Source organism: Rhinopithecus roxellana, chromosome 13 (assembly GCF_007565055.1).
Source record: "Rhinopithecus roxellana isolate Shanxi Qingling chromosome 13, ASM756505v1, whole genome shotgun sequence".
In the NCBI taxonomy this organism is placed as follows: Eukaryota; Metazoa; Chordata; class Mammalia; order Primates; family Cercopithecidae; genus Rhinopithecus; species Rhinopithecus roxellana.
Genome location: NC_044561.1, coordinates 59665193 through 59677152, shown reverse-complemented (window position 1 = coordinate 59677152; position 11960 = coordinate 59665193). Strand labels below are relative to the sequence as shown.

The window sequence follows — 11960 nt, the reverse complement described above, 5'->3', positions numbered from 1 at the left end:
CTAAAAATACAAAAATTAGCCAGGCGTGGTGGTGTGCATTTGTAATCCCAGCTACTCAAGAGGCTGAGGCAAGAGAATTGCCTGAACCTGGGAGGTGGAGATTGCAGTGAGCCGAGATGGTGCCATTGCACGCCAGCCTGGGTGACAAGAGCAAAGACTTCATCTCAAAAAAATAAAAAATAAAAATAAAAATGCAAAAACTAGGCGGGGCGTGGTGGCTCATTCCTGATAATCTCAGTACTTTGCGAGGCCGAGGTGGGCAGATCATGAGGTCAGGAGTTCGAGACCAGCCTAGTCAACATGGTGAAACCCCGTCTCTACTAAAAATACAAAAATTAGCCAGGTGTGGTGGTGCACCCCTGTAATCCCAGCTACTCAGGAGGCTGAGGCAGGAGAATTGCTTGAACCCGGGAGGTGGAGGTTGCAGTGAGCCGAGATCGTGCCATTGCACTCCAGCTGTGGGCAACAGAGCAAGACTCCATCTCCAAAAAAATAATAATACAAAATTACCCAGGCATGGTGGTGTGCGCCTGTAGTCCAGATGAAGCAGGAGAATCACCTGAAACCAGGAGGTGGAGGCTACAGTGAGTTGAGATTGTGCCACTGCCCCCAGTATGGGCAGCAGAGTGAAACCCTGTCTCAAAAAAAAAAAGAGTTCAGAACAGTGTGGATACCATGCTGCCTTTTGCATCGGAGTGGGAAAAACAATATATATTTGCTTTTGTTTATTTTGCATAAAGAAACACAAGAAACTCCTGGTGGGAGAATGGGTGGGATGGGAAAGAGGACCGTGGAAAACAGAGGTGGACACAAGCCTTTCGAATGTGTTCCTTTTCATACTTTTTGAATTTTTGCAATGTGATTGTATACAGATTCACATTTTAATTTTAAATGCAATTAAAATGTAAAATTCATTGAGGCGCTACTCTCATCCTGTACTATGGGTTCTACCCTTTTTTTTGTTTTTGTTTTGTTTTGAAGAGACAGTCTCGCTGTGTTCCCCAGGTTGGTCTAGAACTCCTGGGCTCCAGAGCCCCTCCTGGGCCTCCCAGAATGCTGGTCTACAGGCGCCGCCACACCGGGCCTCTACTCTAAAAGCATAGAGGCCAGGAAGACCCAAGGTCACCAGAGGCCCATGCTGCCTGGCAGCGGGTTGAGGCCGGGAGGGGACCCTGCGAACAGGCGAGGCCATGTGTGATCTGTGGGAAGCAACTAAACCAGCGTATTCGCGGCGGGGGAGCTCTGTGCCGTCCCGCGGGCCCACCCCGCTCCGCCAAGGGAAGCCATAGCTTGGCGCTGCCCACAGTGACGCGAGGGACCCCGAGGGCACCCGGGCCGGGGTGGACACGGGGGTGGGACCGGGCGCGACCGGCAGGGGGCAGCAGCGCCGCGCCGCCCGCGCAGTTCCACAGGTGCGCGGAGCCTGGGGCCATCGCCTCCCGCCGACCGCCGGCCCCAGCGAATCGCCGCCTGCGTTCTGCCGTTTCCCCGCCACCGCAGCCACCCGGAACTCGGGGGGCCGCAGCCATCCGCAAGCTGCGGGGCGGCGGGGCAGGACGCGCCGCTAGGGACCGCCGGACAAAGGGAGCTCGCGGGCGGGGCCTGGGCGCCTACATCTTTGCTCCCGGGCAGGGAAGGGACAGGAAACAGGCTGTTTCCGGGGCTGACCCCCGGCCAGAGAGAGCAGGGCTCGGGAGGGTCGGCGCGGCCCGGAGGCGGCGCCCCCTGGAGGCCGGTGCGCTCTGGCTCTGCAGCCGGGGAGATTAGGGATGGAGGCCGACCGACCCCACTCAGCCAGAAGTGACGGGCGCCGAGAGCTCACTGGGATGCAGGTGCCGACCCCCGAAATCCACTCCAGACCAGCGAAGAAAACAGCTCTGTGTCCCAGGACGAGCACATACCTGCTGCCACCCACTGTGCGACCTGGAAGAATTACTGACCCTCTCTGAGCCTTAAATCAGTCATCAGAAACACAAATGCGTAGATAAGAAGGTCTTTAGGCCTCTCCCAGCTCTGCTACCCTGTGAATCTACGAAACTCTAGTCCCTCCACCAGTCCCCACCCCGAGCTGGCTTAGCCTCAGGGTGGCCTGGCTGAGCTGGGGCCCTCATCCAAGGTGCATGGTTCCTCAGCAAAGGCGTTTTGGAAGGCTGGGTCCCACCCTTCCCCCACCCCGCAAGGTGGCGGAGGAAGAGGCTATTGGCTAAAAAGCCTGGACAAATTCAAAACCAGCAGCTCGGCCCTGTTTTTTTCGGAGCACAGCCAAACCCAAATCACACCTCTGCACCCACCTTGCTCCAGAGATCTCGGCAGCATTTACAGCCCCCAAATGTTATTTTTACACCCTTTCCACGAAGGGAAGGACCGAGGAGGGTAAGCTATTTTTAGGATGACTGCTATTTAAAGTAACATACTGGGCTGGCAAGGTGGCTCAGGCCTGTAATCCCAGAGCCTTGGGAGGTCCAGGCAGGAGAATCACTTGATGCCGGGAGTTCAATACCAGCCTGGGCAACAAAAGGAGACCCCATCCCTATTAAATAAACACCCGGCGTGGTGGTGCGCGCCTGTCGTCCCAACAACTTGAGAGGCTGAGGCGGGAGGTCAAGATCATAGTGAGCTATGATCACACCACTGCACTCCAGGCTGGGCAGTGAGACCCTGTCTTAAAACAATAAATTGGGTAACCTAGATTATGTATGTGAAAATAATATTTCCAACCCTAGCATGCTGACTTCATCTGAGCTTACAGATGCATTTTCATACCGTCCTCCCGAAGGGATCAATTCCTGTGAGAGCCAAGGATGGCACCAGTCATTGAAATCCTGACCATGGGAAAGAGCCATCTGGGATTCGGGAATGGGTGGCTGAGACAGTTTACAGAATCGCATTCTGGTGAGCTTTAAGAATGGAACAGGGGCCGGGCGCGGTGGCTCAAGCCTGTAATCCCAGCACTTTGGGAGGCCGAGACGGGTGGATCACGAGGTCAGGAGATCGAGACCATCCTGGCTAACATGGTGAAACCCCGTCTCTACTAAAAATACAAAAAACTAGCCGGTCGAGGTGGTGGGCGCCTGTAGTCCCAGCTACTCAGGAGGCTGAGGCAGGAGAATGGCGGGAACCCGGGAGGCGGAGCTTGCAGTGAGCTGAGATCCGGCCACTGCACTCCAGCCTGGGCGACAGAGCGAGACTCCGTCTCAAAAAAAAAAAAAAAAAAAAAAGAATGGAACAGGCACCGGATGCGGTGGCTCATGCCTGTAATCCCAGCACTTTGGGAGGCTGAGGCAGCCAGATCGCTTGAGGTCAGGAGGTCGAGATCAGCCTGGCCAACACGGTGAAGCCCCGACTCTCCTAAAAATACAAAAATTAGCCAGGTGTGGTGGCGCACGCCTGTAATCCCAGCTACTCGGGAGGCTGAGACAGGAGAATCACTTGAACTGGGATGGTGGAGGTTGCAGTGAGCTGAGATTGCACCACTGCACTCCAGCCTGGGTGACAGAGCGAGACTCGGTCTCAAAAAAAAAAAAAAGAAAAAGAAACAGGGACATCTTCCTGAGGAAGGCTTGGGCTGCTCTCCCCGAAGGTGAGGCTGGTTGCAGTCTTTCAGGGCCCCTCACAGGCTGAGGCTCCTGTAAGTTTTCTCTTTTCAGCTAGTCTTTTCTTTTCTTTCTTTCTTTCTTTTTTTTTTTTTGAGACGGAGGCTCGCTCTCTCGCCCAGGCTGGAGTGCAGTGGCCAGATCTCAGCTCACTGCAAGCTCCGCCACCCGGGTTCACGCCATTCTCCTGCCTCAGCCTGCCGAGTAGCTGGGACTACAGGCGCCTGCCACCTCGCCCGGCTAGTTTTTTGTATGTTTAGTAGAGACAGGGTTTCACTGTGTTAGCCAGGATGGTCTCGATCACCCGACCTCGTGATCCGCCCTTCTCGGCCTCCCAAGGTGCTGGGATTACAGGCTTGAGCCACCGCGCCCGGCCTCAGCTAGTCTTTTCAAACGAACACACCTCCACCTCGCTTTCCTCCTTCCTAATGAAGAGCTGATCTAGAGCAGGCGCAGATCCAGATTTTGGGGCAGTACTGAGGTTTATACATATTTGAAGGGTCTTCTTAAGGAAAAAAGAATAAAATTTGACTAACACACATTTCCTCTGAAATGGCAGCTTCAGTAGTGCTGCTAAGGTAGCCTAGCCCTCCATTCCAGAGGTCACTTCCAGTCTAACAATTCCATCGTTTTCTCTTCTTCTTTCAACTCTTTCCCTCTTCCTGCCCATTCTTTTGTTTTGTTTTGGATTTTTGTTTCTTTGTTTGTTTTTGAGACCGAGTCTCGCCCAGGCTGGAGTGCAGTGGCATGATCATGGCTCACTGCAACCTCCCCCTCCTGTGTTCAAGCGATTCTCCTGCCTCAGCCTCTCGAGTAGCTGGGATTGCAGTTGCCCACCACCATGCCTGGCTAATTTTTTTGTATTTTTAGTAGGGATGGGGTTTCACCATGTTGGCCAGGCTGGTTTTGAACTCCTGACCTCAAGTGATCCACTCACCTCAGTCTCCCAAAGTGATAGGATTACAGGGATAAGCTACCATGCCTGGCCATGTATTTCCATTTTAATATGCATAAATTGTATTTATGTGTCTATACACACACACATACATACTCCAGTAACAATGGGCACATCTGGTGCCTAGATCAGGGCTACTAAATATTATTCTCTACTGAAAGGAACAGAACTCCCTGGAGAAATGACTGAGCTCAGGCAGGATACAGGGAAAGTACAAAATGAACCTACAACATTTTATTGCGTAAGAAAATAAGGAAGTCTGGCCAGACGCAGTGGTTCACACCCATAATCACAGCACTTTGGGAGGCTGAGGTGGGCAAATTGCTTGAGCCCAGGAGTTTGAGACCAGCCTGGACAATATGGCAAGACCCCATCTCTACAAAAAATACAAAAATTAGCCAGACGTGATGGTATGTGCTTGTCGTCCCAACTTCTAGGGAGGGTGAGGTAGGAGGATTGCTTGAGCCTATGGAGTCAAGGCTGCAATAAGCTGTAATGGCGCCACTGTACTCCAACCTGGGGGATGGAGCAAGACCCTGTCACAAAAAAAAAAAAAAAAAAAAAAAAAAAGGAAGAAAAAAGGAAAAAGTAAGAAAATTCTCAAAAAATTATAGAACTTTATCAGCAGCCAGCTTAACAGGACTCCCATGGCCAGATCTGGAATAGTGTAGGCATCACAATAAATAGTGCTAGTAATGGATTATAGCCCATTGAACACAACTTGAATCCCTGAGTCATACTGGTAGAAGGAAAAAAGGGCCCGGGCACAGTGGTTCATGCCTGTAATCCCAGCACTTTGGGAGGCCCAGGCGTGTGGATCGCCTGAGGTCAGCAGTTCGAGACCAGCCTGGCCAACATGGTGAAACCCTGTCTCTACTAAAAATACAAAAATTAGCCAGGCATGGTGGCAGGTGCCTGAAGTCTCAGCTACTTGGGAGGCTGAGGCAGGAGAATTGCTTGAACCCAGGAGGTGGAGGTTGCAGTGAGCTGAGACTGTACCATTGCACTCCAGCTTGAGCAACAAGAGTGAAACTCTGTCTCAAAAAAAAAAAAAGGAAGAAAGGAAGGTGGGAGGGAAGGAATTGTTCTTCCTTGCAGCAAAATGGCAACTAACAAATATGGAAGAAATGGTAGCATTAGAAAATCACCTTTTTGGCCAGGCACAGTGGATTACACCTGTAATCCCAGTGCTTGGGAAGCTGAGGTGAGAGGATTGCTTGAACCCAGGAGTTTGAGCCATATTGGGCAACATAGTGAGACTGTTTGTACCAAAAAGTTGTTTTAATTAGCTGGCTACAGTGACGCACACCTGTAGTCCCAGCTACTTGAGAGGCTGAGGCTGGAGGATTACCTGAACCCAAAAAGTCAAAGCTGCAGTGAGTCGTGATCATACCACTGCACTCCAACCTGGGTGACAGAGGGAGACCCAGAAAAAGAAAAAAGAAAAGAAGGAAGGAAGGAAGGGAGGGAGGGAAGAAGGAAGAAAGGGAGGGAGGGAGGGAGGGAGGGAAGGAAGGGAGGGAGGGAGGGAGGGAGGGAGGAAAAAAATCACCATTTGATGGTTGTACTTTCTGAAATATTTTCCAACAACTTCTGTTATCCTATATACTCTTTTTTATAATGTGACTTTGACAATCTTCTATCAAAATTTGGGATCTCTGTCTCCTCCTCTTAAAACCAGGAGGTGTTTTTTGTTACTGATGGGAAATGATGCCATGTGACTTCCAGAATCTTCCATTTATTCCCTGGAATCCTTACCCCAGAAGTTGAGGCCAATGGGAAGAAGCCCAAACTAGCCATAGGAAAGCAGCAGCTGAGCCCTGGGGCTGTGTAGAGAGGTGACCCCGGCGGCCCGTCAGCTCCAGCTCTGCCCCCACTGTGACAAGGACCTCACGAGAGACCCCGAGCAGAACTGCCCAGCTGGGCTCTGCCCAAACCCCTGACCCACAGACACTGGGAGAGCTCATAAATATTTTTGTTTGTTTGTTTGTTTGTTTTTGGTTTGGTTTTGAAACGGAGTTTCGCTCTTGTTGCCCAGGCTGGAGTGCAGTGGTGCCATGTCGGCTCATCGCAACCTCTGCCTCCTGGGTTCAAGCTATTCTCCTGCCTCAGCCTCCCAAGTCGCTAGGATTACAGGCATGTGCCACCATGCCTGGCTAATTTTGTGTTTTTAGTAGAGACGGGGTTTCCCCATTTTGGTCAGGCTGGTCTTGAACTTCTGACCTCAGGTGATCCATCCGCCTCGGCCTCCCAAAGTGCTGGGATTACAGGCATGAACCACCACGCCTGGCCCCATAAATTTTTATTTTTGTTTCAAGCCACTACGTTTTGGGATAATTTGCTACACAGCAATAAATGGAACAGCAACCATGATAGTAATAGCAGATTTAGACAAAAGTCCTCAGTGGATGCAAGCAGTAATGGGCAAAGTTTTAAGGAGGAGTGAAGACTTTAACATAAAGTGTCTCCTCTCCAAATATTTGTTAATTACTGAGGGAAAAATGGTAACTTCACAGTGGCAAATTCTGGCAGAAATCAATTTAAGTGATCAAAGTCAGCATCATATTGAAACAAATTAACATTGTACGCATCAGTATGCTGGCAAATGTGTAACAGCTGGCTGGTGGGGACATGGATTTGTAACATTTGCTGATTTTTGTGGCACAAAACCTCCCACAAGCCTGGTGGCATGGCTCATGCCTGTAATCCTAGCACTTTGGGAAGCCAAGGCGGGAGGATGGCTTGAGGCCAGGAGTTTGAGACAGGCTAGACAGTATAGCCTGATCCCATCTCTACAAAAAGTAAAAAGATAAAGAAAACTTAGCCGAGGTGGCGGTGCACCCCTGTAGTCCCAAGTACTTTGGATGCTGGGCAGGAGGATTGCTTGAGCCCAGGAGGTAGTGGCTACAGTGAGCAGGGAGCAGGGATCCTGCCACTGCACTCTAGCCTAGGCAACAAAGTGAGACCCCTGTCTCAAAAAAAAAAAAAAAATATATATATATATATATGTGTGTATATATATATATATATGTATATATATATATATCCCATTAAGACCAATTTCAGACTCCTAAAGGTTTAACAACAAGCTGGAAGTGTAACACTTGGCCCCATTCATGTGCCCCTGGTGTGTACACTGAGAAGGACAAGGCCTTGTTGCTAAGGTGCTCCTCTCAAAAGTGTATCCCCTGAGCCTCTTCCTAGGGAAACATTAGAGGAACCTGAAATGAGGGATAGTCTGTGAAATAACTGGCCTGTACTCTTCAAAAATGAGGTTCCAAAACACAAAGGAAGACTAAGAAACTGTTTCAGACTGAAAGAGACGAGAGATTTGACAACTAAATGTAACTTGTGATCCTGGATTGGGTTCTGGACCAAAACCAAACCAAAACAAAACAAAGCTCAGCGGGGCCAGAGCCAGATACTAGCATCTTTTCAATGTTAATAATTTTCTGATTGGGATGGATGTGCTGTGGCTCCATAGAAGAATATCATTGTCTTTAGGAAAGGCACACTGGAGAATCTAGGGATAAAAGGCATAATATCTGCTACTTAGTGGTCAGAAAAAAATAGGATATATATAGAGAGAGCAATTAGATAGAGACAGAGAAAGAATGATATATCGAATCAAATGTTGTAAATGTTAATAACTGGGGGAACCTGGGCAAAGAGAATGTTAGAGGTTTGTGTTGTTGTCATTTTTGTTTGTTTGTTTGGTTTTTGAGACAGGGTCTCCCTTTATTGGCCAGACTGGAGTGGAGTGGTGCAATCTCAGTTCACTATAACCTCCACTTCCTGCGCTCAAGTGATCCTCCCACCTCAGCCTTCTGAGTAGCTAGGACCACAGGCACACCCCACCATGCCCAGCTAATTTTTGTATTTTTAGTAGAGATGAAGTCTGGCCATGTTGCCCAAGCTGGTCTCGAACTCCTGGGCTCAAGCAATCCACTCGCTTCGGCCTCCCAAAGTGCTGGGATTACAGACGTGACCCCCTGTGCCTGGCCTGGTAAGAGTTTTTTGTACTATTCTTGCAACTTGTTTGAAATTACTTCAAAATGATCAGATAAATGCTCCGTGGACATTTAATTCAGTAAGACTAGGCCTATGCAATGAGGAATAAAGTCAAGAAGAAAGAACTGGGGCCAGGGGTGGTGGTTCACGCCTGTAATCCCAGCACTTTGGGAGACCGAGGCGGGCAGATCATGAGGTCAAGACCAGCCTGGCCAACATGGTGAAACCCCATCTCTACTAAAAATACAAAAATTAGCCAGGTGTGATGGCAGGCGCTTGTAAACCCAGCTACTCGAGAGGCTGAGGCAGGAGAATCGCTTGAACCCGGGAGGCAGAGGTTGCAGTGAGCCACGGTCACGCCACTGCACTCTAGCCTAGGTGACAGAGCAAGACTCTGTCTCAAAAAAAAAAACAAAACAGAAGGAAGAACTGGACACAAAGGCAAGACTATTGCTGGTTCATTTTGCCAAATCATTTGCCAAATCAGCAAGTCCAGGCCAGAGACGGTCTGCGTCTGCCTGTGCTGGAGGTCCCCTGCAGCCATGGCAACTTGCTACAGAAGTCCATTCTGCTAAAGTCCATCTTTACTAACTATTAAATGTAAGTTAGTGGAGTTGGGACCTAAAAGAGATCTTCAGGGATTGGGTAAGGCACTGAATCACCTGCAGAGTTAGACAGGACTCTAGAGGTTGTCTTCTTCCACCCAGGCATAGCTTGTGGTTGCTGACTCCTGGTCGCAAGGCTTTTACCAGTTCCCAGAATCAAATGGTGATAAATTAGGAATGGAGAGAGGGCTCACTGCTGCCTGAGAGCTCTGTACAGGTCATGGAAGATGGATGAGAAGACATTCGCATCCGCCTGGGGCTTTTAAGGAATTCTTTGATTCCCTGCCATCCTTGAGTTGGGTGAGGACAGGGCTCGTTTCTTGCATCCTTCTTCCAAGGCCAGGTGAGGAGCTGGACTCTGATCACACCAGGTCTTTTATTTGGGGCGGCTCTGCTCTACTCTCCCCTGCCTTGGCTGCTGGCTGAACAGACACAGTGACAGTCACTCATTCAATGCATTGTTTATTGAGTCCTAACTAGCTTTGGGCCCAGGCTCTGGGTTAGCAGCACGTGTGAAACAATCAGAAACAATCATGAGTGCCTGCCCACATGGGGCTTACAGTCTGGCAGGGTGAGACTGTAGACACAGAAATAAATATCCGATTATAAATTGTGATTTGAGGCATGACAGAAAAGAGCAAGGCTCCCTGAGAGAAACAGGACGGGCATAGGAAAACCTCTCTGAGACAGTGACATGAACCTGCAACTTGAAGGGTAAAGAGGAGTGGGCAAGACAAAAGGGGAAAGAAGGAATGTTCCAGGCAGAGAGAAGGAGAAAAGACCCAGGCACAGTATAGAGCCGAGGACATTTGAGGAAGAAAGGGCCACCAGGGTCAGGAAACTCAAGGTGACTGGGAGAGGAAGGTGCTGGAACGGATCCAGATTAAATCGGATGCTGTATGCCCTGTGGAGACATGGGGTGTTCCTCTAAATGCACTGGGTTGTAAGCAAAAGAGTGACCTGATTTAATTTGATATTTTAAGTCATTCTAGGCCAGGCAGGTGGCTCACGCCTGTAATCCCAGCACTTTGGGAGGCCGAGGCAGGCGAATCACACGGTCAGGCGTTCGAGACCAGCCTGGCCAACATAGTGAAACCCCATCTCCATTAAAAATACAAAAATTAGCCAGACATGGTGGCGCATGCCTGTAATCCCAGCTACTTGGGAGGCTGAGGCAGGAGAATGGCGTGAACCCGGGAGGCGGAGCTCGCAGTGAGCCGAGATGGTACCACTGCACTCCAGCCTGGGCGACACAGCGAGACTCTGTCTCAAACAAAACAAAACAAACAAACAAAATGCCACTCTACTCTGTGAAAAATGAGCTGGAGGAGGCAAAGGGAAGAAAGGGGAGATCAGTGAGGAGGTGTTGTCATAGCTCGGGCAGGAGGATGGTGGCTTGGACTGGGCAGCAGCGTGCAGGTAGAGTGCCACTGTTGGAGTCCGGATGCGGGATGCGTTCTGATATAGGGAGTGGGGGACAGCGCAGCATCAAGACTTGCACTGAAAATTTCTGCTTTGAGCAACTGGGTGGAATAGATGGAGGTGTCTTTCACCAGCTATGGGAAGGCCAGGGAAAGGTTTAAAGGGCTGAGTGTGGTGGCTTATGTCAGTAATCCCAGCACTTTGGGAGACTGCGGCAGGAGGATCACCAGGAGTTGGAGACCAACCTGGGCAATGTAGCAAGACACACTTTAGAAAAATTAAGATAGAGAAAAAGAAAGGTTTAAAGGGAAGAGACTGAGGGTCCAGAATTGTACCTCGTCAGTTTCTGAGATTCCTGTGAGCTCTCCAAGTGCATAAATCAATGTGGGAATCATTAACAAATAAATAGTTTGAAAAAGCAAAGGAATGGATGAGACTACCCAGGAAAAGAGTACAGAGAGAGAAGAGAAATAAAGAGGAGAGAGTTAAAGAGACCAGAAGAGGCCAGGCATGGTGGCTTAGCCTGTAATTCCAGCACTTTGGGAGGCAGAAGTGGGCAGATCACGAAGTCAAGAGATCGAGATCATCCTGACCAACATGGTGAAAACCTGTCTCTACTAAAAATGCAAAAATCAGCTAGGTGTGGTGGCACATGCCTATAATCCCAGCTACTCGGGAGGCTGAGGCAGGAGAATTGCCTGAACCTGGGAGGTGGAGGTTGCACTGAGCCGAGATCACGCCACTGCACTCCAGCCTGGGCAACAAGAGCAAAACTCCATCTCAAAAAAAAATTTTAAAATAAAAAAATAAAGCGATCAGAATAGAAGAAAGCCCAGGACTGAGTCCTGAGGAAACAGCGCAGAGATCAGAGAGAGGAGGAGACTCTGAAATAGGGAAACTAGAAGAAATGGCCAGAGAGAGGAGAAAACCAAGAAGGTCAATGTCACTGTGATTGAGAGAGAATATTTCCAGAGGACGAATTTGGTCAGCCAGCCAAGTGCTTCTGACAGGGTCGCTCCATATAGAGGCCGTTGATTTGATGGGGACATGGAGCTGATTCAAGAACGAGTGAGAGGCAGTGACAGCGGGTGTGAGAAGACAGCTTGTGGAGGGCTGGCTAGCTTCTTCTCACTTTGTGGCCACATCCGCTATGAACTTATCCCATCTCTTCTTCCAGATTTCCATGAAAGTATTTTTCTCTGTCTCCAACAGGCTGCTGTACCTGCAGGAAGCGGAGAGGCCCAGGTCAGCCTCAGGGCAGGGGCTGGAGACCGGGGCAGGGAGCCTGAAGGGACATTAGAGCCTTGCAGAGCACTCTCCCCAGGCCAGCAGCAAGGACTAAACAGCCATGATGAGAAGGACCCCACAGGAACC

The 11960-nt window shown here is 49.8% G+C and overlaps 1 protein-coding gene across 1 annotated transcript in view; it reads right to left on the bottom strand.

Moving 5' to 3' along the window:
* Window positions 1-10338: 10338 nt before the first annotated feature.
* The window catches only part of ADA2 (adenosine deaminase 2), a 37939-nt gene continuing 36317 nt past the window's right edge, over window positions 10339-11960 (bottom strand). The window contains 1 exon segment of the mRNA XM_030915233.1: window positions 10339-11808. Within this exon segment, the coding sequence (XP_030771093.1) occupies window positions 11715-11808 (94 nt within the window). The 3' untranslated portion in view covers window positions 10339-11714.